General features: G+C 50.1%; 1 protein-coding gene across 4 annotated transcripts in view; it reads right to left on the bottom strand.

Annotated features, from left to right (window-relative positions):
* SULF2 (sulfatase 2) overlaps positions 1 to 25,221 on the bottom strand; it is a 117,674-nt gene that overhangs the window by 55,152 nt on the left and 37,301 nt on the right. For all 4 annotated transcript variants that reach the window (XM_055303349.1, XM_055303323.1, XM_055303333.1 and 1 more), the window contains exon 3: positions 14,665 to 14,904. In XM_055303349.1, coding sequence (XP_055159324.1) covers positions 14,665 to 14,904 — 240 coding nt within the window. The remainder of the gene's footprint in view (positions 1 to 14,664; positions 14,905 to 25,221) is intronic.

Here is a 25,221-nt window from a genome sequence, read left to right as displayed (position 1 = left end):
CTAACTGGCTTCCTTTGGTAATCCTGCCTATTTTTTTCTTTGCATTTAATTTGAACATATTCTGAAAAGGATCCACGCAGATGTCAAGGGGCGGGGGGTGAGGGTGGGGCGGTACATGGCTCTCCAAGGGGGTAAAACCACCAGTTAGGGAATGAAGATTGCTAGAGAAGAGTATTCTGGGCCCCCGAGCGAGGGGTCAGGATGATGGGCACCAGCCTAGCACCCCAGGGCTGCAGGTGGGGTATGAGGAGAATCAAACAGGAAGCCAGATGTAGGAAGCACTTCCAGGAGTTTGGTGGGATCCGCTCAGCTCATGCTGCTAAGGACGATGGTGTTTCCTTCCCCAGGACAAGTGAGCACACTGACCACAATCCCCGCCGGGCACTACAGCTTCCAAAGCTCAGCTCAGCCTCTGCCCACCCCAACACTCGGACTTCTAGAGCTGGGAGTGCATTCAGCTCAATTATTTCCCCATCAGTAGTTTATGTAAGAAGAGGGTGCATTTGGGCTGATTCCCTGCCTGCAACCTTCCCTCTGCCGTGGAGCACATCGGTTCCCTCCTGTCCTCCTCCCCCGGGAGAGACTGTACATAATTTGCAACCAGGCACATAAATGAGATTCAGGTGCTCCCGTAAATGAACGGAACGGACCAAGGATAAGAGAAGGAGAGGTGTGCAGGGAATGGAGATGCTAGCCATGCCTGTGAAGCCTCACAGAATCTGCTGTGTCGCCGCAGGGCCTGTGTGCTGCTTTTCTGCAGCAACAGAATTACTAGCTGGGTTCCAGGCTGGCAGATTGGAGGTGATGTTCTCAGCCTCCCTCACAGGTGGAAGTGGCCACAACCAACTTTTGGTGGAGACGTGGGTGGAAGTGGTGTGAGTTCTGGTAATGCCTCTCCAGGAGGTGGGTGTGCGCCCCCCCTGTATTTGCTACTTCCTGCTAGCTGGATGTGGACGTGGGGAGCCATTCTGGACAAGGGCGGTCCCCCAGGATAGTGGGGCAACATCCTAGAAGGAGCCTGGGCACCAGGCATGCCATATCATCTCTGGGATGTTAATGCCTGAACTGTCAAATGAGAGAAAAATAAGCACCTATCAGCTCTAAACCATTGTTATTTGGGATATTGGGGGGGAGGGGGGGCTGTGACACAAATCCAGCTGGGTACTGACATCAAGTAGGGACAGCAAACCTTTTCTGCAAAGGGTCAGACTAGAAGTACTTTCACTTTGCAGCCATGTGGTCTCTATTGCAATTATTTGTGTTGCAGTAGAGAGCAAGCAGCCATAGACAATATGCAAATGAATAAGCTGTATTCTAATAAAACTTTACTTCTAAAAACAGATAACAAATTTCTGCAGGCTGCTATGGACCTCTACTTCCAGGAATGTTGGTAATATTTGGCAGGATCTTTTTTTTTTTTTTTTTTTTTAGAGAGAAGAGAGAGCAAGAGGGAGCATGCGAAGGGCAGATGGAGAGAGAGAAAGAGAGACTCCCAAGCAGTCTCCACATAGAGTGAGGCCTGATGTGGGGCTTGATCTCATGACCTAGAGATCACAACCTGAGGTGATGAAATCAAGAGTTGGACACTTAACCGACTGAGCTACCCCAGTGCTCCCCTCCCCACCCCTCATTTTAAAGCAAAATTTGGAACCTCAATTTTTGGGTGAAGTTTCCAGATTTTAAAGAACACCTTATAATTCAAACAGAACATATGTGGGGTTGAAGTGTGAACTCGAGCTGTTGGCTGCTGTTTTGTAAGCCCCACATGTGGTCCCAAGGGGTGCGGAATAGAAGCTGAGCTGGTCCCGGCCAAGGTTCAATTCCACCCCTCCTGCCTGTAGGAAGGCCTGACCATTGTGAGACTTTCACCATCCATCCTTTGGCTTTTAGGGCTCCTGATCTGGGCAGGGGAAACAATCTTGCTAACTTTCTGGGGGTGGAGCTGGGGTCTCCTGAGGCACAAGTGATAAATGAGAAGGAAATGCTTTTGCAAACTCCAGAACACTATAAATATTAGATGCAAAATGCCACAGGACTGAAGTCTTTGTTTTTTTGGCAGACAAATTGGCTGAGGAAGCAGGGCCGGGAAGAAAGGCATCAAATAAACCCCGAGCCCCAAAGCTCTTAGGGCTGGGGCATTTCTGATATTCTGTAACTGGATCCTTTTAACTTTGGGCTGCTTGCAAGGTTACAACATGAGTCTCTTTCTTCTGCTTTTGAAAAGACACCAAACGCAAATTGCTGCACAAAGTGATACATCAATCCTGTAAAAGTTCTGGATGCCAGAGATGGGATCTCACTGAACTGAGAACTGTGGGAAAGCAGACAAGGAAGGTGAGGGCATAATTACGCACGAAGGAGGCAGCTTGTGCTGGAAGCAGAGCAAGCTGGGAGAAATGCCTCCTTCCACTTGCTCCTTGAGGGGGGAAGCTGGATTTGGGTTTCTACAGCAGACATCTGTTTTATTTTTCTGCCCAGCATCCATTCTCCTGTCTTTTGGTAACTGTGCCTTCTGAGGTACCTACTCAGGTGAGAAGGTTTCTGGCTCCCAGCTCCTGGGCTAGGCACCTGATCTGGGCTTGGCCAATCAGGGTGTCGCCTCTTCCCTGGCCTCTGTGATTGGGTAAGGAAGGGGCGTATGACCCCCGCTGAGCCAATGAAAGCCTCCCCTGAGACTTCTGCTGGAGCTTTGGGAAGAGGCTCTCTCTTTCAGCCAGGGTCACTACGGGCCATCTTCCCCTCACAAAGCAGAACCTTCCTAAGAATAAAGCTAACCCAAATGAAAAAATCCAAGAAGCAGAAAGACAGGCTCTGATAACAATGTTTGAATGCAGAGACTCGGCTAAATTGGCCTGAACTAATGGCAATTATATTTCTGAATGCCGGAAGGGGGAGACAGTAATCCAAATTCCATTTTGTTCTCATTTTCTGCTTACTTCACACCTAAGGCCGAAGAGTCATCTGTTCGTTCAAATCTTTATTGGGTACCCAATACCTGCCTGGCACTATTGTTGGGATGGAAGGATACAGCAGTGAACACATTATGCAAGAAATAAATTCAAAACACCCGATATCATTTCAAAGGAGTGATAAATCCTACAAAGGATAGAGAGCAAGGGTATCATGGCAGAGAGTGACGGGGGTTGGGGAGGGCTAATTCATGAAGGGAGGGCAGGAAAGCAACAGGGATGTTAGAGACGGAAGGTGAATGATTACAAGAAACAAGCTGTGTGGGCAGTGCTGCAGGCAGATGCAACCACAAGTGCAAAGGTCCTGGGGTAAGTATGACCTCAGAATGTTTGAGGAACAGCAAAGAGGCCAGGCAGTTTGAGTGTGGTTAGAAAGGAAGAGAGGTAGGAGATGTGGACAGAGGAATAGGCTGAGGCTGAGCAAGGCCTTGGCAGCTCTGGCAAGTTATTCCAAGAGCATCAGGCATGATGCATCAGCGGAAGGTCGTGGCCAGGGAGTGACATGATTAGAATTCCATTTTTCAAAGCTTCCTCTCGGTGTCGGGTGCAGAGGAGGAATGGCTAATCGTTGGGGACGAGCAAATAACCGGAGTGGAGGCTAAGGGCTGCTCCTGCCTGTTTGTGGCAAGGTCATTGCTATTGAGGAGGGCTGAGCCGTCACGGTATTGGAGATGTGGAGGGCGGGCTGTTTGTGCCTCGAATTACACGCTGCCCTTGGCCACTCACTCCTTGGGAGGATCATGCATCTCTAGCAAATGAAAGCTGGGGCCCATCCATGTTCTGGAAACTTACTAGCTGGGCATGGTGGGCTCCCCCAGCACTAGTGACAGGTTTTATCTCCTGCCAGGTCGACATCAGGAAGGGTGGCATTTGAAAATCTTTCTGCCCCTTTTAAAGCATGGTTTTGTCCAGAAGGATGGAATGAGGGTGGGCGCTGGGGGGCAGGCAGAGAAAACCCACAACAGACTCTCGGAACAAGGCCTGGGGAGACTGTCAATCACTGGATATTTAATTATCACCTTGGAGGAAGGTGACACTAAGCTGATCCTTTGAAGACCCGGCTCTCAACACCATTAGATGTCCATTTCTATGACAGATATTTTCTAACATTCCTTTATTTTCCAGAAAGAAAACTGCAGGTAACCAAAGCTACCTAGGCATACCCCCCCCAAAAAAAATCCATACAATGCCCTAATTACAATCCACAAGAAAAATAAAAGGCAATTCATAATAGAAAATTTTCTGTATGAACTTTTGAGCACATCCATCAAGCAGACACCATGGCGTAGCCAGGTGGCACCTACACACAGGTTTGGAGGTGTGTGAGCCCCATAGGCAGGCTGGGTGGGCCCGTGGCACTTGCAATCCAAATGCTTCTGGCGGCCCTGCCCTGGGCGCCCAGATATTCAGTAATATGGAATAAGTCCTGGAAAAGTTTTGCATTCAAGTACAATATTCCTTCCATGTACTTATCACTTACATTCCTGGAAAATTCAGAGTGTACTAAAACTGTGAATACCTCTGGTGTTTAGGTATAAATCAGACTTAGGGTCCAGGCTCAGACCACAATACCTGCAGAAGAATCCACTCGTATAATGATCTGGTGGGAGACTCGGAAGCCTCATGGGACGCAAGGCAATTTGGGGGCCCGGGTAGGGCTCTCTGGGTGCTCAGCAGGCCATAGAAGGCCGCTGCTCCCGCCCCTAACCGCCAGCAGCATCCCCAACTTTTACACCCACCAGGGACACTTTCATAGATTTTAGCCCCTAGGGGGCAGTGTGCTCCCTTGGGAGCCACCAGGTTAGAAGTCCCTCCTCAAGCCACCGGCCTGTGGGCTGAATCCATCCCACAGGTGTGTTTGCTTTGGGCCTGCCTGGTGTTTTAATTTATTTTTTAAAAGTAGAGCAAACAGTTCACATTTGAAATCGGGACCACTTCACATAAAAATCTGGGTGTCACACTTCTGACAAATGAGAACATCTGGCACCTCTTGGTCCCATCCATCATCCCATGGGCACATCTGCAGTGGGGTGCTACGTCCTGGCTCCTCCAGGCGTTAGAGTTCGGTTTCTCTAGGGAGAAAAGGGCTCATGCAGGCATCGCAGAAAGCGGACCGCTCTGCGGCCTGGGGAGGGCGGACGCAGAGAGGCGCCCAGCTTGCCCTCCTTTGCTGAAAGCCCTCTCCCCACGACGGCACAGCTGCAAGTGACCTGCTGGCCAAGGGGTGGGATGGGCCAGGTGCTTGGAGCAGGAAGACCTGTCCGTGGACAGGTGGGACCCACAGGCCCCAGGCTGGAGCCCTCCTGGGTAGCTGCCCCACGATCCTGAACCCCGACCCACGGCCCAGCCTCAGGACGGCCTGGGAAGGCCTGGAGAGTCAGGGCAAAGGACCAGATGTGGAGCTTGGGCCTGAGGGGAATGCAGCAGGAGGGAAGAGGGGAGGCACCCACTTCACAGGCACGGGTGGCGATTAAGTTAGACAAGTCATGCTCCCAACACAAAGTCTGGGTGTGGTAAAGGCGTAATAGGAACAGCCTGCATTCTCAAAAATTATCATTGTCATTCTTTTCATATTCTGAAAGGTCTGTGTGTCCTTCTCCAAAATTTGCTTGAATTACACTCTACACCCCAAGGCTGCCCAAGAGGACTTTTGTGATGATAGAACATGTTCTGTAACTCCACCATCCACGCTGGCATCCACGTGTGCCTCCTGGGCACTTGGAATGTGCCTAGTGTGACTAAAAAACCAAATTTTTAATTTGGTTTATTTTTAATTAACTTAAAGTTAAGTAGTTCCCAGTGGCCAGTGGCTACCGTGTTGGAGCCAGCAGCTCTAGTGTAGAGCCTTCTAGAATGTTCAGGAGAGTGGCAGCTCGTGCCAGAGAGAGACGGCAAAAGGTCACACTTAGCCTGAAAACTACCTCAAACCCTTGGAGGCTCGCAGGTAGGCTTTACATATCCCCCCAACATAGCGACATGCTTCTTACTTTTATTTGACTTCCACAATTATTTTAATGCCCACTGAAGCTAGAGACCCTGTAGGTGGAACCAAAGCAAGTTGTCCATGGGCTAGGTGGCCACAGGGCGCCACACTGAGGACCACAGCTGGAGGGGAGGGGGGGGAGAGTCCCTGATGGTCTGCAGGGTTTTCTCATTCAACACAAGATTCTGCAGCTTTAATGGAGGGTAATGTGTCACTATGGGGATTAGAGAAGGTGGTGTGCCTGAAAGATCCTAGTCGAGGTGGGGTGAATTGTGTCCCCCAAAATATACGTTCAAGTTCTAACTCCAGGTATGTGTGAACGTGACTTAATTTGGAAATAGGGTCGTTGTAGATGTCGTCCACTTAAGATGAGGTCATATTGGATTATGGTGGGGCCTCATCCAGGGACTCATGTCCTTAGAAGAAGGGAGTTTGGACATGGATGTGCTCAGGCGGCCATGTGAAGAGAGGTCCCCTCAGGGAGGCAGAGATGGGAGCAGGGGAGCTACAAGCTGAGGACTACCAAAGACTTCCAGCAACCCCCAGAAGCTGGAGGAGACAAGGAAGGGTCCTCCCCAAGAGCCTTCAGCCTCCCAAGGAAGAGTCCTCCCCAAGAGCCTTCAGCCTCCCCCCAAGGAAGAGTCCTCCCCAAGAGCCTTCAGCCTCCCCTCAAGGAAGGGTCCTCCTCAAGAGCCTTCAGCCTCCCCTCAAGGAAGGGTCCTCCTCAAGAGCCTTCAGCCTCCCCTCAAGGAAGGGTCTTCCCCAAGAGCCCTCAGCCTCCCCTCAAGGAAGGGTCCTCCCCAAGAGCCTTCAGCTTCCCCAAGGAAGGGTCCTCCCCAAGAGCCTCCCTGCTAACACCTGATTTTGGGCTTCTGTTTTCCAGAACCTTGAGAGAATATATTCCTGTTGTTTGAAGCCACCCAGTTTCTGAGGTTTTTGTTACAGCGGCCACAGGAAACTGCTACACCAGCCCCCGGGCTGGGACAGAGAGAGTCTCTGCTGTCCTGTCGCCGGGGAGGCAAATAGGAATCTCCACCCATCAGCCTCACACCAGCTTTTAGAAAGTTGAGAAGTACACCCACCCACTTTCTGTCTTGCCAAGTGGCCCCCATCTCCCCGGGCCCCAGGGAGCTCCCCTCCCAAATGTGTGGGCACCAGGCACATGACCTTCAAGGGTGGAGTCACCTCAAAGGCCCTGGGGAACTTCCGCACCTATGCTGTAACACCATTGCACAGATGAGAGACTGAGGCATAGATGGGGAAACTGAGGCCAGAGGGGGCCAGGTCTCAGCTTGAGGTGACAGAGTTAGATGCAGAACCAAATTCTCTAGACTCCTGCACCAATGTTCTACTTGTTTCGAAACTTAAAGATCTTGGAGAAAGGGAAGGCCATGACGTTGGAGTTAAAAGGAATTTAGCTTGAAGATAAACATGGATGTGACACACGCGTCCCTCCTAAGGATGCCCAGGGCCAGCCCGGGCTGTGGGGCTGTGGGGGGCTGCCTGACTTCCGTCAGCGCTCCTAAGGTGCGTTCCTCCGCAGGGTACAAATGCTCAGTGGTCACACCCCCAGGCCGCAGTTGGGGGGGGGCGCTGGAGGAGGATGAAGTGAGCTGGGTGTGCACGGGTGTGTGTGCTCGCTGGAGGGGAGAGGGGGGAGCGGGGAACTCATACAGGAGAGACGCCAAGCACAGAGAAGGCTGCCATTGTGCAGGAGGGACAGCTGCACCACCGAGGGGGCGCCCCGCAGGAAGAATCCAAGTCCTTTCTTTGTGGGTGCAGCAGGGCCCAGAAGGAAGGAGGAGGGGCGGGAGGGTGGGGGTGGGAGGAGCAGGAGGGGAGAGGAGGGAGGAGTACAGGGAGCTGGATGGGCGGGGGGGGGGGCTGGCTCTAGATGGGACATTCTCCTACCCGGCTGGGTTCCCCGAGTGCCTAGGATGGGGCGCACCCTGTTTCAGGCACGGGGATGCTGGAGAGGACCGCCTAGGTGCTCCCTGCTTCCTGGAGTGGGTTCCAAGGGAGGCAACCAGTGAGATGAGCACACTTGAGTGCTGGAGGGAGTGAGTGCTGGAGGGGGTGAGTGCTGGAGGGGGTGAGTGCTGGAGGGGGGTGAGTGCTAGAGGGGGGTGAGTGCTAGAGGGGGGTGAGTGCTGGAGGGGGCCAGAGGGACAGATGAGGCGGGAGGAGGCTAGGGAGCCCTGAAGGGAGGACAAGGGGGATGATGAGGCAGGAGGAGGCTAGGGAACCCCGAAGGGGGGAGAAGGGGGAAAGAGGACATCCTTTAACTTGGGAGGCTGGAGAACAAATATACAGATACGTGTTATGTGGTGACAAAAGGTCTGAGGGAAGATAAAGCAGGGTGAGGGGACAGCAAGGGGAAAAGAACGCTCCTGGAAGGGCTAGTCAGGGAAGGCTTCTCTGAGGAGGGGCTAAAGATCAGAGGGAAGGGAGTCAACAGGCCACGCAGGTGTGTAAGGAAGAAGTTTCCAGAAAAGGAAAGAATGAGCACAAGTGAGGGGGGCCAGGTGGACTGTTCTGGGAAACCGGGAGGAGTGGGGGGATGGAGGGGGATGGACAGGAGGCCAGGGCAGGGGGGCAGGTCATCAGGACCCTCCTGCTGCTGAGGCGGGAACAGGGTGCAGCGGGGAGGAGAGGGCTGCGGGAGGTGGCAGTGGTGACCCCGGGTAACCCTTACCTCGCAGAGGGGCAGGCGGGGGTGCACTGACAGCTGGGTGCGGGGTGGCGAGAGTACGAAAAGCAGGAATGACGTGGAGGTTCTGGCCTGAGCAGGAAGCCGTGGGATGGCCTCGGAGCCATCGGCCACCGGAGGCCGAAATGCCAGGCGCCCGTGCAAGGGCAGGCGCTGGGCGGGGAGCCGGGGGCCAGATTCGGGTTCACTGTGGGGTTCAGGGCAAGAGGCGAAAGGCAGGTCACACGGAGGGGTGGAGAGGGAGGGTGGGACTCGAACAGCAGTCCTCGCGTCTACGAGGTCACACACACACACACACAGACACACACACACAGACACACACACACAGAGAATACACTTACACAGACACACATACACAGAATATACTTACACAGACACAGAGAATACACTTACACTTAGACACATATACAGAATATACTTACACACAGATACACAGAATACACTTAGACACAGACACATACACAGAGACACAGAATACACTTACAGAGACACACACACAGAGACACAGAATACACTTACACATAGATACACACACAGAATACACTTACACACAGAGACACACACAGACACAGAATACGCTTACACAGAGACACACACACACAGACACAGAATACACTTACACAGAATATACTTACACACAGACACACACACACGCCAGCAGCGAGTCTTGTCGGGGATGCCAGCATGCCCAGGGACGGCCTCTCTGGCCTCCTGTGTGAGAGGAGGCTGCCCCAGCCTCCACCAACGCTTCACGGGCCCTGCCAGGGCAGGCGTGATGGCACGGAGCCCCTGCCCCCCAAGTGAGGGCAGCCGCCCAAGGTTGACAGCCAAGTAGTGCAGATCCTCGGCTGACCTCCCTCCCCAGCTTTGAGTGAGCAGAAGAGTGAAAATAATTGGGGTGCTCAAGGCCAAATTTCAAAACAGCTCCAACCAGGGGCCCTGATGCAGCCCAAGCTTGTAATGAGAGGCCTGTTACCACCCCCATCCCCACCCCCCACCCACCCCCCACCCTGCCTCCCCCGGTACATTCTAGAACATGATGAGGGAGGGGCCGAAGGCTGGCCACCAGTGCCCACATCTCTACAAAAGTCTGTACCAGATGGCAGAGGCTGGGCACAGAAACAACCTCAGAACTGCCAGACTCAGATGGCAGCGTGGAATGGGAGAGCGTTACCCCAAGAAGACAATGGGTGCTTCTGTCTGATTTGCCAGCAAGCGCCAGAAAAGGTGTCCGCTCTCCCCCGATCAGAGCAGTGGGGTGGAAATCTGGGATCGCCACCTAGGTATGCTTCCCCTCCTCCTTGTTCTCACAGCATTGGAATTCCGCTTTGCCAGAAATCAAATCGCTCATTGGCAGTGGAGGTGCCAGGGTGCACTCCCTGCCCACACATATACTAATGTACGGGGCTCCGTATTCCCACATCACCAACCTTCGGTGTGATGGGGCCTCTGAATATTCGATATGGCCATTGTTGCCTTAATTTGCATTTTGCTGATTACCAGAGAGGTTGAGCTGCCAATTTTGATCCACGTGCACAACTTATTCTCACCACCCAAGCTTATCTATCATGACATTCCTGGGCACATTGCTCTGGGGTAGGTCGTGCGACACTCTGCTACATCATCAGGGTGAGCACTGCTTAAGTGCTGACTGCGTATCACTGTTCTAACACTCAATCCCCACAAAACCTTAGGAACTGAGTTACATTGTTATCCTTACTCGAGATAACCAAAACTAAGAAGTTAAATAACTTGTCCAAATTCACTCAGAAAGTGGTGGAATCAGGATTCGCACCCAGGCAGAGTCCTTGTTCTCAACGGCTTTGCAAAGAGGAATGTCATTGCCAGAACATTCCAGAACTTTGACCTGTACATATGCAATGCAAGTGAGCAGACTCAGGCAGCTGACACGTGCTAAAAGTTGACTGAGGGCATTTTGTAAAAACTGAGGATGCAATTCATCCCTTTCAGGGTATTTATAATCGAGATCCAAGTCCCCAGAGACAGAGGAAGCCAACATACAGAAATACCCATGAACAAACTGGTATTTATCCTGCCTCAGCCTCGCATCTCTCACTTCGTCCTTTGTCCGTCTCTACTGCAAGCACAGGATAGCAGACAGTAAGATGTTTGCCAAATGAACATGCCAATCTTGTAAAAGACGTCAGGTTTTATGAAATTAATTAAAAGGATGCTGGAGGACAGCTTGAAGCACATGCAAATCCACTGACAAACAATATTCTGATCCATGAGGTAATTGAAGAAGGGGCCACTGGAAAGGATGAGGAGGTAGTAAGTACTTCATGGGAGAAGATTCAGAAGTCAAATGAGTCAGAGAGGCCCTTGGGAAAACTGATCAAATCCCAAATGCTTTTGCAAAAATGACCTGCTATGATTTTGCTATGCACACTGCAGGTTCAGTAAAGGACATCATATTGTGTTATCATTTCAATTTTTGGACAAGTCACACCCTACTAACTGTCACTTCAGCTATTTGTCACTAACCCATTTGCTTAAAGAATCAACCCATTAGTCACAATCACAATAAAACAGTTTGTTGCTATGAGATATGACATCAAATAAGGTCATTTTCAAAATGTGTAGCTTCCTTTTTTCCCCAAGGTAAAATGCCCAACTAAATGCACTATTTACATGAAATGTTGGTCCACAGTTGGTCCACTTAAGGAACATTTTTCTGGTGCTAGTCTTGCACCATTCAGGCTGATCTTTTGTACTCAAAAGGGTGTCATGCACCCAAGCAGTTGTGAACTGTTACTATAGTTTGGTAATCTTCCCTCAGCATCTGCTTTCTTCTTTTCCTTACAGAAGAGAGTTTCTAGCTGGAAAAATGATCACCCAGAATGGAGACTGCATTCCTTAAGCTCCTCTGCAGTCACATGTGCTCACTTGACTCATTTCTTATCAATGAGGTACAGGGAGAAATGGAGAGCAGCTGAATCTCTGGTCAATTTAGGAACACCTAAATATATAAAGCAAATACTAACAGACCTAAAGAGAGAGAGAGACAACAACACAATGATAGTAGGGGACTTTAATACCCTGCTTTCATCAATGGATAGGTCATCAAGACAGATAATTGTAAGAAAACATTGGCCTTAAATGACACAGTAGACCAGATGGACTTAACATTTACAGAACATTCCATTCCAAAGCAACAGAACACACATTCTTCTCAAGCGCACACGGAACATTCTCTGGGACAGATCATATGTGGGACCACAAAACAAATCTTAAGATATTTAAGAAAACTGAAATCATATCAACATATTTTCCAACCACAATGGTATGAAACTCGAAATCAATCACAAGAAGAAAACTGGAAAATTCACAAATATGGGGAGAGTCAACAACATGCTGCTGAACAATCAGTGGGCCAAACAGGAAATCAAGAAAAAAAAAATCCCGAGACAAATGAAAATGGAAAGAAAACGTCGGAAAGTATATGGGATGCAGCAAAAGCAGTTCCAATAGGGAAGTTCATAGTGATAAGTGCCACATCAAGAAACAAGAACAATCTCAAATAAGCCATCCCACTTTACACCTCAAGGAACTAGGAAAAGAAGAACAAAGCCCAAAGTTAGTAGAAGGAAGAAAATCACAAAGATTGTAATGAAAGTAAATGAAATAAGAGACTAAAACAACAACAGAAAAGATCGATGAAACGAAGAGCTGGTTCTTTGAAAAGGTACGTCAAATGGACAAATTATTAGCTAGATTCACCAAGTAAAGGAGAGAGGACTCAAAACCAGAAATGAGAGGTGTTACACAGGAATACAAAGGATCACAAGACTACTATGAGCAACTATGAACTATGCACCCACAAACTGGACAGCCTAGAAGAAATGGATAAATTCCTAGAAACATATATCTTAACAAGACTGAATCATGAGCAAATAGGGAATGAATAGACCATTTACTGGTAAGGAGACTGAGCCAGTGATCTAAAACCTCCCAACAGACAAAAGTCCACGTCCAGAGGGCTTCACTGGGGAATTCTACCAAACATTTAAAGAAGAATTAATATCAATCCTTCTCAAATTCCTCCAAAACACAGAAAAGGAGAAAACACTGTTAGACTCATTCTATGAGGCTGGCGTTACCCTGATACCATAACCAGACAAGGACAAGAAAAGCAAATTATTGGCCAATATCCCTGATGAACACATGCAAAAACCCTCAACAAAATATGAGTAAACTGAATTCAACAATGCAATAAGAGGATGACGCCCCATGATGAGGTGGGATTTACTCAAGGGATGCATGAATGCGTATAAGTTGATCTAGGTGATAGACCATATTAAAAATGAGGGATGAAAAACATACGATCACCTCAACAGGTGCAGGGAAAGCATTTGTCAAAATACAACATCTATTTATGATAAAAACTCTCAACAAAGTGGGTACAGAAGGAATGTACCTCAACATAACAGAGGCCCTATATGACAAGCCCACAGCTAACATCATACTCAATAGTGAAAAACTGAAATCCTTTCCTCTAAGTTCAGATCTTAAGTTTTCTACATAGATCTTTTAGTCAGATGTTCTAAAAGGGTGTGAGCTACATTCTGCCTTCAGATAGCTTTTGTTTGGTCCATAGGGTACATTTAAAAACATTGATTTGGCAACATTTTTTTTTTAAATATCAGTAGGTTTCAGCTAAAAATTCAGGTTAGAAATATTTGAAGGTTGGTACCCCTGAGCATGAACGGTTATAATTATCTGGGCCTCAGTGGCAGATGCCCCTTTCAGTAGGAGCCCTCTGGTCTGCTGCAGGACCCTGTTCTGCTTCTTCTACTTGCACGCAGAATCCTACAACTGCTGTGGGGGGGGGGGTGCTCATGGTAAACTCTGACACATGTGGCTTTCTGCTGAGACCTGGGAACCAACAGGCTTATGTGTATAGGATTGAGGCCTTCCTAGTTCTCTCAGGAGGATCCACTTTCTGGGTTACTGTGGCAGGAGAATCAACCTGCAAAGAAACACATTCTTCTTGCTCCCCACCCCACTATGTGTCCCACTAGCCTCACATGTATCTGAGGGAAAGCCTCCCTGCCCCGCTCCCCAAGCCTAGAAGGCTGCTTCATCTCTGAGGTTACCCAGCAGAGGCCTTGGTCTTTTCCTCCTGTCACTCCCACCAAACAAACCCCTTGTCATGTGGATGCATCACTGGGGTAGCAAGATCCCAGTCATGGAGTCTGATTTCGCAACTGCCTTGGCTCCTTACCCAAGGAGGAGAGAATTCATTTTTTAAAAATTCAATTTAATTGAGTTTGGAGGATTTTGCAGTGGTGCTAGAGATGAGTGTTTATCATTGTGTCTTTGCCTGAGGCCAGCAGGCTGGCAGGTGAGCCTTGGGAACCAACTAAGGTATCTTCCCAAAAGATAGACTGACAGGAAGTCCCATTCTCTTTGTATCCACCTGCCCCCACCCCCGCCCCACCCCGGGATAGCACACACAGCACTGAGCACCGGAGAGATGGAGCTTATTGGGTAGTGCAGACAGCCAAGTGTTGACAAACTGTCCATGTCAACTCCCGGGTCATTCTGCAGAGTGGCTGCATAGTCCCACATATGCTCCTATTTTCCACACCAATTTTAATTCCCACCCCATACACCAATGTTCTTCTGGAACCTTCTTCCATGTTGATGGTCTAAAGTAAAAAAATCAGTCCCCAATATAACTCACAGGGAATGCTAACTCATGCATGAGGACTTCTAGCCTATTATATTTGCTATTATAAATGGACTTTTTTTTTAAATTCAAATTCCTTTGAAAAGGTCTGTTTCTTTCACGACTATAGGCAAATCATTTTGTATTTTTCTAAGGCATAAATGCACAAGTTTTAAATTAAAATGAAGTTGTCTATGGGCTACCTAAAACATCTAAAATCCCTGCAGGACAGGGACCACATCCTGGCCCGAGGCCAGGACACTTGCAACGCTCCCTGCCTGCCCACCCACGGCCTCTTGGTTCCCCTTACCTGTCCGGTAACCCGTGCTGTTGAGGTACACGGCGAAGGTGCGGCTCTCATGCTGCGCCTGCCAGGAGGGTGAGGAGCAGTTCTCATTGTTGGTGTAGGTGTTGTGGTTGTGGACATACTTTCCGGTGAGGATGGAGGAGCGCGAGGGGCAGCACATGGGCGTGGTCACGAAGGCGTTGATGAAGTGTGCCCCGCCCTGCTCCATGATGCGCCGGGTCTTGTTCATCACCTGCATGGAACCTGCAAGCAGGAGCCAAAGTGAGGTGCGGCCAGCCAGTTCCTTACTAGTGCCCCAGCAGGCCACGAGGCAATGGTGGTTCTCAAACAGGGTGGCATTTGTAAATCTCTGCGGACAAATGGGTGACGGGCACGGAGGGGGACACTTGACGGGAGGAGCACTGGGTGTTATTCTGTATGTTGGTAAATTGAACACCAATAAAAATTAATTTATAAAATAAAAAAAAAAAAAATAAAATAAAATGATGAAAAAAAAAAAAAAAAAGTAAATCTCTGCGGACAGATGGAGGGGGCACCACTGTCCTGTGTGGGCTGGGGGTGGGCAAGGCATGGTGGGGTTGTCCTGCACAAGAAATATCCTGGGTCCGCAGTCCCACTGGGTGGTCATGGGGAGGTCAACACTTGTTTGTAAATTATCCAAGCCCTGTTTACATGTAAACATTTTTTTTTGCAGGCTATTAATATGCAGTGTATTCCGTTTTTGTTTTTTGGGAAAGCAACCACTATGTAAACCAAGGGAAGATTATACTCTGTTTTGTTTGGAACCTTCCCAAGAATTGTTCACGTCTACTGAAATCTGGCCATGCCAGCCCACCGGTCTCACCTTCTCCCTGAACACTCCTCGACTGAATGCTCTGCTCCTCTGTCCACATGGATCCTTCTACTTTGGAATCCACTTCCTACCTCTCCCCAGATTCAACCCATCAGCCAAGTCACACCTCTTCTAGGGATCGCTCTGGCTTCTGATTCCTCGAGCTCTTAGTATGCATGCAGCATGTGTCATTAGGACTTAATTATATACCACCAGATATTGTGGCTTCATTCATGACTTTTCTTGTTTCTCAATGAAGCTATAACAGTGAAAGGCACTTAGGGAGGAAAGGAAACTCCTGTGTTCTAGAAGCCCTACTGTGTGTAGGTGCTTTCATGGGTCTCTCCCCATAAGGGCAGAGGCTATCAATCCCCAGCGGCCCCATGATGTGTGATTTACATCAGGCACTCAATAAATGTTTGCAGAGTGGATGCATAATACTATGGCTGGTATTTGAATATTTAGTAGGTTTAGGGAAATAGTCAATGGAAATCTTTTCTCTCATCCTTCTATGGCCACACTCCGTTGGCTTCCTTTTCCTTATGGTTCTTAGAATCTGTCTTGGCTCGAGACCCCCTGATTCCACGTCCTAACCCCCAGAACATGGGAATGTGGCCTTACTTGGAAAAAGATCTTTACAGACGTAGTTAAGGATCTTGGGGGTGGGATCATTCTGGATTACCCAGGTGGGCCCTAACTCCAGTGACAGGTGTCTTGTAAGAGACAGAGGAGGGAAGACACCCAGACATGGAGGGGTCAGCCATGTGAGGACCGAGCTGGAGGTTGGAGAGAGGGTGCCACAAGCTAAGGAGCTCCAGGGGCCCCTAAGAACGGCAAGGAAGGAGTCTCCTCTAGAGCCTTTGGAGGAGCATAACCCTGTCAACACCTTGATTTTGGACCTCTGGCTTCTAGAACCGTGAAAGAGGAAACCTATACAGGGTCTACCAGGCATCTGAAGATTTCGCTGAAGAGCTGCTGATCCCACTCACCAAGAGCCCCTCAGAGACATAACGACGACTAATCAGACCCCCACCCCCCAGCACTCTGTCCCTACCAGCGAAGAATGAAAAGATTTATGACTCTTTCATCCCATCTTTCTGCCAAATAGGGATGGAACCAGAGTTAGAGCTTCCCCCGAGGCAAACATCGATCTTATCTCCTCACTGTTTAAAACCAAGATAGCTTCCCATGGCACTGGGAAGTAAAACTGAATTCCTCCCTGTGGCCTAAGACTCTTCCAGACTTGCCCTTGCTGCCAACCCACCTCCTGTGTTCCTTTGACCTCATCTCTTCCCTTCCCCTTGCTCACCTGACTACACCGGCCTCCTTGTGGTTTCTCAAATGCTCCAAACTCATCCTTGCCCCAGGATCATTGCACTTGCTATTGCTTCTGCCTGGGACTCTTCCTGAGGCTTCACTTTGCTGGCTTGTTCCATTATTCAGATCTTAACCTGAGGTCACCTCCTCAGCAAAGTCTGGCCGCACCCCTCTCGCCTCCTCCAGTCTAAAGAAGCCCCCACTCTTTACTCCTTATTACATCAGCGTTAAGTATCTTCTTAGCATTTTTCTCCTTCTGAAATGGTTTCCTTTACTGGGTCACTTGTTTATGATCTACTTTCCCTGGATCGAGAGCTCTGGGTGACTCAGGGTGCTGTTCACTCCCCCACCAACACCCCCTCCCCCAGGGAATGTGCAATGGGTGCTCTGTAAACACTCTGTGAGTGATGGAAGGAAGCACAGCAAAGCCTGCGCTTTCCAGCCTGGCACTTGAGGGGCTTTTCTAAGGGCCACCCTCCGGGTCCAGGTGTGTTCCCTGAGCCTCTTAGCTATGGCTGCCAGCGGTGGTGGAGGAAAGAACTGGCTTTGTGTTCCAAACGGAACAGGAATCATCAGGCCCTGGAACTGTGTGAACATCTATCCTCAAGGTCACACACCATCTGGAGAAGCCCCAGAAGACCCCGCCTTAACTGTAGGTACTCACAGGGTTTCCATCAGGTATGGCACCTCCCTCTGGAGGGGATGGATGAAGTGGGTTTTTCGAGACCTGACGATTCCCGTTCAGTTTGTTCTAGGGGTCCTGCGCTGGATGTGGGGTCCCCCAGTCACCCCGGAGGTGGCTTTAGCTGGCACATCCCAGCGGTGGGCCTGGCACAGAATCACATGGCCAAACATCGAGGACACCCGTGGTGGGAACTTGACTCCCTTCACTACCCATAGGCTCCAGGAGGAAATGTTAGCCAGTGCCGTCATGTCCTTAACACCTACATGACTCCTGTTTCAACGGGGAGTGAGGCGGCCGCAGGCTCAGAGCTCCCAGTGGGCTGCAGTATTGGCTTACGTTTAGTTGAGCCGTTTAGTTTCCTTTACTTAGGGCAAGTGGTCCTGGCTTCTCTCAGGGCAGTGGACTCTAGTTCTTTAAAACAAAACAGTAACAGTTGACTAAAAGAATCCAATACTAGTATGAGCACGTAGATGAGAAAATGCTGGAAAGCTGAGAGGCTGGCTGGCGTTTGGCACACACTGACTTCACACAACCCAGAACCGCCTACACAGTGAGGTTATGTGGCCACCTTAGAGACACCTTCGGTGCCACACACCTTCACCTGAGCTCCTGCTTTCACCTATCCCTGCGTGCCTTCTCCCCCTTCCTCTGGTTGCTTAGGCAATGATCTTGCTACTCCTTGGTCCCATGTCTCTTCCCAGATCCAATCCATCAGCAAAGCCCGTTGCTCCTCCTCCAAAGTGTATCTACTCTGCCGCCTTGTTGCCTCTTCCCTGGGTACCTGGTTATCCCCTCTCCTCTGAATTAGGCCAACTGCTTCTCTTCCTGACTGGACGCTGACCATTTATTTTGCCGGGAGCAGCCCGAGGGCCTTCTCTCCTTCGCTCCCTCTGTGGCTCCCCACTCCCCAGAGAACAAAGTCCCTGAGGTCATCCACAGGCCCTGCTGGATCCAGATCCTCTCCCTGCTCACTCTCTGTAGCCACAGGGGCCTCGTTTCTGCTCTCAGACTTGCCAGGCCTGCTCCTACCTCAGAGCCTTTGCCTCTTCTGTTCCTTTTGCTTATAACACTTTTCCTGCAGCATCCCGATGGCCTGGGCCCTCACCCCCTTCTTATTTCCTCTCCCTGCCCCTGACAGTTCAGACCCCTCACCACCTTTTCTAAAGATTTTATTTATTTGACAGTGAGAGAGAGATGGAGAGAGCACTAGCAGGGAGAGCAGCAGACAGAGGGAGAGGGAGAAGCAGGCTTCTTGATGAGGAGGGAGCCCGACGCAGGGCTTGATAACAGGACCCCAGGATCATGACCTGAGCTGAAGCCAGACACTTAAACGACTGAGCCACCTAGGCACTCTCAGACCCCTTCTTTTGGTTTCTGAGTCAGTGTTATCTCTAACTGTATACTTTTCCATATTTATCTTGCTTGTTGTCTGCCTGCAGTCCTGATGTCAGCACCAGCGGGATTGGGATCACTGATTGCGCCTCCCAGCTCTGAGGCCTAGAGCAGTGCCTGGCACGTGGCAGGTGCTCAGTAACTATTTCTCATAGGAACGAAACCAGGGCACTCGGGGCAGAACTTTTTGCCCGCTCTTGACAAACTATGAGGAGAAAGGACAGAGCAGCTGTTAATGAGGATGCGGCCTCTCTGGGTCTCTGGGGATTGCAGAAAGGACAAAGCTGATTCCCTTCTCCTCCTGGCAGACCCTTCTCCGGGAAGGAGGAGGCCGCCACCTGGTGCATAATTCACCTGCAGTCAGCAGCCCCAAATCTGCTGCGCTGGCGAAAAGCAAACAGCCTGAAGAACTCTTATTTTTAATGGGCTCAGAACCAGGGTCTCAACGTGCTTACATCTCTATGCTACTAATTTCCCGAGAAGATGAGCCACTGGCCGCTCCTGTCCAGCAGCTCCCTGTGCGTGTCTGCGGGATGCACCCACCCCTGCCCAAAGAAGCTGGCTGCGGGAGAGCCTCATTGATCTGCTGCTCGAGGACAATAAAAAATGCCCCGAAAGCAGCGCATCTGGGCATCAGCAGCACTACAAGTAAAGCGTCCCTGTGGGGACAGTAACCCGCTCTGTTAAAACTGCCGTGGTGATGAAGCTCTATAAACCCACATCTGGAACACACTACACGTATGATCCAATATCCTCGCCCAGCCCAGCCCCGACGCAGATGGACAGACAGCTCTGACGCAAGGGGAGAACCTGGAAGATGTGGCCGCGCAAGTCAAAAGGCCAGTTTTTCAATATTTTCAATGACGCCAGGCCAGCCAACCAATACTTGCTTTGTCCAACATAAACTTGGGGACATTGCAGACCCAAACGGGCCTGGTTTCCTTCCATGATCGAACCTTCTGACCTTGCTGGGCCAGGGCTGAGGTCATCTGGACGCTTCCGTCACTGTAACAGTCCCAGCCCCACCGATGATTTGGTGTAACCCCCATGACGCTCACCTGCCCACCCCCTTCTCATCGCCTTTTGGGGCCTCCTCTGCACACCGCCTGTGCTATCACTGATCATTATCTGATGTCTTTCCTTAAAGAGACCTTTTCAGAAGATAAACTTTAAGTCTTAACCCAAGTAACTACGTGAAATTCCGTGATACGCTCATTATTTTTTGGATGCACATCAAATAAGTGGCAAAACCAACGTTCGTTGGCCTGTCACGAGAGATACTTGGAGCCTTACCTGACGTAGAAAGGCATTTTGGGAAAACACTGAATTAACAACGTGCTCTTCTAAAGGGATAGGTCCGTGCAACTGCTATCTCTAACGAACAAACAGGTGCTGGGGATCTTCAAGATTCAAAACAGGACCCGATTTTTGCCACTCCCAGGGCTTAGGCGGTTCCTGCCCTGTGCCAGCTGGGAGCGATGCACCCCAGGCCCCTCTGAGACAGATTCCCGTGGCCCCTGACGTGCACTGCCCAGGAAACGATGCCTTCTAATGTCTGTTTTTCTTAAAGTTATAGGTAAACGATTGGAGTCTGTGATGTCATCCATCCTTAGGAAAGCCATGGCAGGGAGATAGGATGCAAGGGAAGAAAGAAAGCCCTTCAGTAAACCCAGGTCTTGACTTAAATCAGTATTTTCTACCTCTCACCTGGACTACTGAGGTGGACTCAACAACCTGGTGTCACCCCCTTGTCCCCTGCACTATGCTCTCCACTCGGTGGCCAGAGGGTTCCTTATAAAATGTGAAGCCACAGCATGATTTCCTCTGCACAAGCTCTTCCACCATTGGTCCATCTTGCTCCAAATAAAAGCCAAAGTCCCCCCCTTTGGCCCAGGAGACCCTACATGATCTGAACGCTGATTCTCCCCAGTTACAACTTGTACCTGTCCCCAGCTCTCCCTCTGCTCCAGTCATGCTGACTTCCTCACTGCTCCTGGAATGTACCATGCTCCTGCCTCAAGGCCTTTGCACTTCTTGCTCCCAAAGCCTAGACATGCTCCCCACCCCCCTTATCATCCAGGTCTTTGCCAATTCTGCCTCCCCAGGGAGGCTTTCCCTGGGTTGTATTGACCAAGTTCTCTCCATCCTCTCCTTCTTGCTCCTTGAGAAACTATTCTTAGCCGATATATGAACAGTAGACGATGGCTGCCTCTGAGATGAGCAGTGTGAATGGTGGATGGGGAAGGCCACCTTTGCTTTGAACTATTTGAGTATTTTACAATAAGACTATGTCACTCATGTAATTTGAAATACTTTGAAGGCGGGGAAGGGAGAAGAGAACTGACTGGAAATAAGCTGACCTATGAAGAGCCTGTGATACGTGTTAACCTTCCCACATGTTCCTGTCATTTGGGGAGAAGTTAATCTAGCCTAGAATGTTGAAGCAGAAGCCTTTTGGCAAGGACCCCTCATATCTGTAGAGACCACAGGTAACTCAGAATACTAAACAAGAGGCTGCCGTTGGAAGGCCACAGGCAGGACTTGCCCACAGAAACATGCTTTTTTGAGGGTATTGAGAATGCTGTAGATTTTTTAATGAGCTTTGTGGGCTCTTGGCCACAGGTGGCCCCTTTCTCTGTGAAAAATATTAAAATTTCTGCTCATACCAACTCTTTTCAGGTTCACACACCTGACTCCAATGCGGGGTGTTGCTCCCCTACCCCCACCACGCAATCCTGGAACACCAGTAGGGTTGTCCAAGGATTCAACTCATTTTGGACACTGCCTACCTGGCGTGAGCTCGAGTCTGCCCCTGCCCCAGACCCCACCTCAGACGCTAGCTGCAAGTCTAGGCTGTCTCCTGGGCTTCTGACCTACAGGCCACAGAGGAGTGGTTCCAATGACCTCCTCCCTGGGTTAATTTGCTAGAGTGGCTCACAGAACTCAGGGAAACACTTCTCTACATTTACCAGTTTAATAAAGGATAGGATAAAGGACAGGAAGCAACAGCCAGATGTACGGGGCAAGGTCTGGGGAAAGGTGCAGACCTTTAGCACCCTCTCCGGGCAGGCCACATGCCCTGCATCTCCAAGGAGTTCTCAGCTGAGAGCTCTCAAGACCTGGTCCTCCTGGAGGCTTCGCCACACAGCCATGATTGGCCAAGTCCTTGGCTCTTGGCTGATTCAACCTCTGTCCCGCTCTGCTCCCCAGGAGGTCAGAGGGTGGTCCCGGGGGTCCCAGGCTGTGTTATCTCCTCTCCCGCAGGTTGAAAAGCAGGAGCTGAAGGGCCACCTGACCTGGAGACCGGCTGTGGGTGAAGGGGACATGACCCATGTCCTCTCTGGGTGTCATCCTTCTCTGAGTGATTCTTTTGCTACCTGTGTAGTTCTGTATGTTGAACTTAGCAGTTTCCACTGCTAAATATGTTTGTGGGTGTAATGCACAGATGAACACTCCTGTTCTGGACCGAACACAGGGCCCTCCCTCATCTGTGGACTCTGGGTATCACAGAGCCCAAAGAATGAATCATGAGCCATTTTATTAAACCACTGACTTTCTTTGGGCCTTCATTTCCGTTCTGCAAAAATATGGCACATGAATGAATAGCTGTAGGTAGAAGGTTTATTTTGACCCTGAAATGCAAGGACCAATCCTAGAATACTCTCACGTTATGCAATACCCTGAGAAGGGCTCCAGAGGCATGTGGCCTGAGTTCAAATCTTGATTTTGCCACTTCCTACTAACCAGGTAACTTGTGCAAATGATTTAACTCCCCCACGTACCTCAGTGTCCTGGTCCGCCCCTCTCCCACAGGATATTTCAAAATCTAACTGAGGAGAATATGTGCAAAGCTTTTAGTGCAGTACACGGCATATCGAAAGCACTTAATACATGTTAGTTGTTACAAATTTTAGTTATCGTAGCTCCTAAGTACCGTGTAACACAGAGTTCAGAGTGCCTGTGGACAGAATCTGGTCTGTGTGTTTAACTGAGTTGTGCTGGAAAGGTGTTTAAAAATTGACTTAATTGCTAACTTTTAAAAAAAAATTAAAAAAAAATTTTTTAAATGGGAGATTTCACATCAATTCAGCTTTTGGGCTTTGCTTGAAAAATACAGAGATCTGACCTTGATGGGTCCCAGAAGTGAGTGGACCTGAGCAGCAAGGGCCCGGTTCAGAAGGTCTACTCTGGTTCTTCATGCTTCCTGCTTTCCACATTTACAGGACCTGCCAGGCACTGGAGGAACTAAGTTTACAACCCATAGCTCTTTCTGTTCCAGCTGAAGGGACCAGCTAAACAAACCTTCCAAGCAACACTTGCTATGACCCAGAGCCCAACAGAGAGGCAGCTTTAAAGACAGTGAGCAGAGCGGTGGGTCCGGGTATAGGCTAGAGCAGAACCTTGACCTGGATGGGCAGATGTGGGGCAGGGGGAGATGGGGAAGGGCCATCAGCTTAGGCCACAGGTGGCAAAGAACCTGTGTCCTGCGCTGTCCTCAAGCCACTGGTGACTCCCTGTGGCAGCCCTCATCTGGTTCTCACGTGTCCCTGGAATGCCCACAATGTCACCAGATTGGATTGTGAGCCACCTGCCCAAGCAGACTGTCTAACAACCACGGGAGGCTGGGCCCCATCAATCCGACTGCCTGGAATAGCTCTGTCCTCAGCCGTGTGTGTGTGTGTGTGTGTGTGTAAGGCTTGGGGATAAGCAGCAGAAATGGAGACCACATCTGGCAGAAGAACTCCATTGTGTCCCGAACAATGACATTTGATTCCCATTCTCGTGCCAGAAAGTTCTCACTGCAGTTAGCTGGCAACAACTGCTGCGCCTCCAACTTAAGCCAGAATACTCACACTGGGTGCCTGGGACCTGCTGCTCAGACCACTTTTCCTCACGATGGGGCAGAGGAGGAGCCGCTCTTGACTCTGAGGTATTACAATATAAAGTCAAAAGCTGTTGCTGGTTTTAGCTACAAGAAGCCAAGGCTTGAAATTGGTTCTTAAACCTGGTATCAATTAAGCAGATGTCAAAGAGGCAGTGTTGGGGTTCTATTAATGAACACTGGACTGTCAGAGAGATCATGAAGTTAATTTTTCCTCCTCCGCCTTCTGCTAGCTCTGGCTGTGAAGTTTCTGGGAGAAAATGGTGATACAGCCCTTCTCAATGGAAGCGAGGTGGCCCAGAGGCCCTGGGAAAGGGCAGGTCACCCGAACAGTCAATGGCACTCAGCAGTCACTGGTCACTGCCTCCCTGAGGAGCTCCACCCAGATACTGTTCCTTGCCAGAGGCTATTTATTCACTGAGGCAGGGCCTCCAGGGTGTTTTGGCAACTTGTCCACATGGGCTACACAGAACCAGTCACCTAGCCACTGGCCTGGTGATGTGTGCAAAGCGGCTGGATGTCTGTCCAGAGCCTGAAAACCTGTTCCTCCTCGCCCAGCGTCCCCATCTCTGTCAACGGCACCACCATCTGCCCATCCGCTCAGCCAAAAAGCTCAGAGTGATTCTGGATTCTCCTTCCCTCCCCCTTGCAATCCATGCACAAGGCCTGCCTGCTGACCCTCCAGAGAGAACCTGCTCCATCTCCTCGCTTCCCCCGCAGAGCATCCACGGGCTCCTGCCTGGACAACGGGTCTCCCTGGTTCTGATCTGGTCCCCAGGCCACTGCCCTTCTACCCGCAGCCAGGCTGAGCCATTGAAAAATACGAATCGTGCATACTTGATCTGCTCAGAACAGCTCAGTGACTTTCTATTGGCTTTGGAATAAGATCCAGACCTTCCTCCATCATTCTCCCCCTCACTCCCCAGGTCCTGCTGTCCTCCTCAAAGTGTCTGGCAAGCCCATTCATGCCACATGGCTCTTGTATTTATCCTGCTGCCTGGAATGATCCTCCCCCAAATTCCCACGTGACTGTGTCCTTCTCACGTGCAGGTGTCACCAGTGCCCTTCATACAACTCCCCTCTCCCACCCATCCAGAGGTGCTGCCCCTCCCAGGGACCTTCGCTCCTGATCTCTGGTGTGGGAGAGGCCCCACATGGGGATATGCCTCCCCTTCCTAACAGGCCCTATTTAATCTTCAATGCACCTAGCTAGGAAATAACGTTTCCCGGATGTCTTGTAGCTACCTGTGCAAGTGGTCCTCCTTTTGGTCTTCTAGATCAGTTCTCTGGCCAAAGATTCAGAGCAGTGAGGTGACCTAGATGGGCTGCATCCACCACTGTCTTTACTCTCTGGATTTGGCCAAGCAGGGGGCCCAGTCAGAGATCAGCTGAAGAGGAAAGGGATGTTGGGGTATGCATTCCTCCATTTCTCTCCCTGTGGTATTAACAGAG

Source organism: Nyctereutes procyonoides, unplaced genomic scaffold, assembly GCF_905146905.1.
Source record: "Nyctereutes procyonoides isolate TBG_1078 unplaced genomic scaffold, NYPRO_anot_genome, whole genome shotgun sequence".
NCBI classification, from domain to species: domain Eukaryota; kingdom Metazoa; phylum Chordata; class Mammalia; order Carnivora; family Canidae; genus Nyctereutes; species Nyctereutes procyonoides.
Note: the sequence above shows the minus strand (reverse complement) of the source record. Positions and strands in the feature narration are given on the sequence as shown.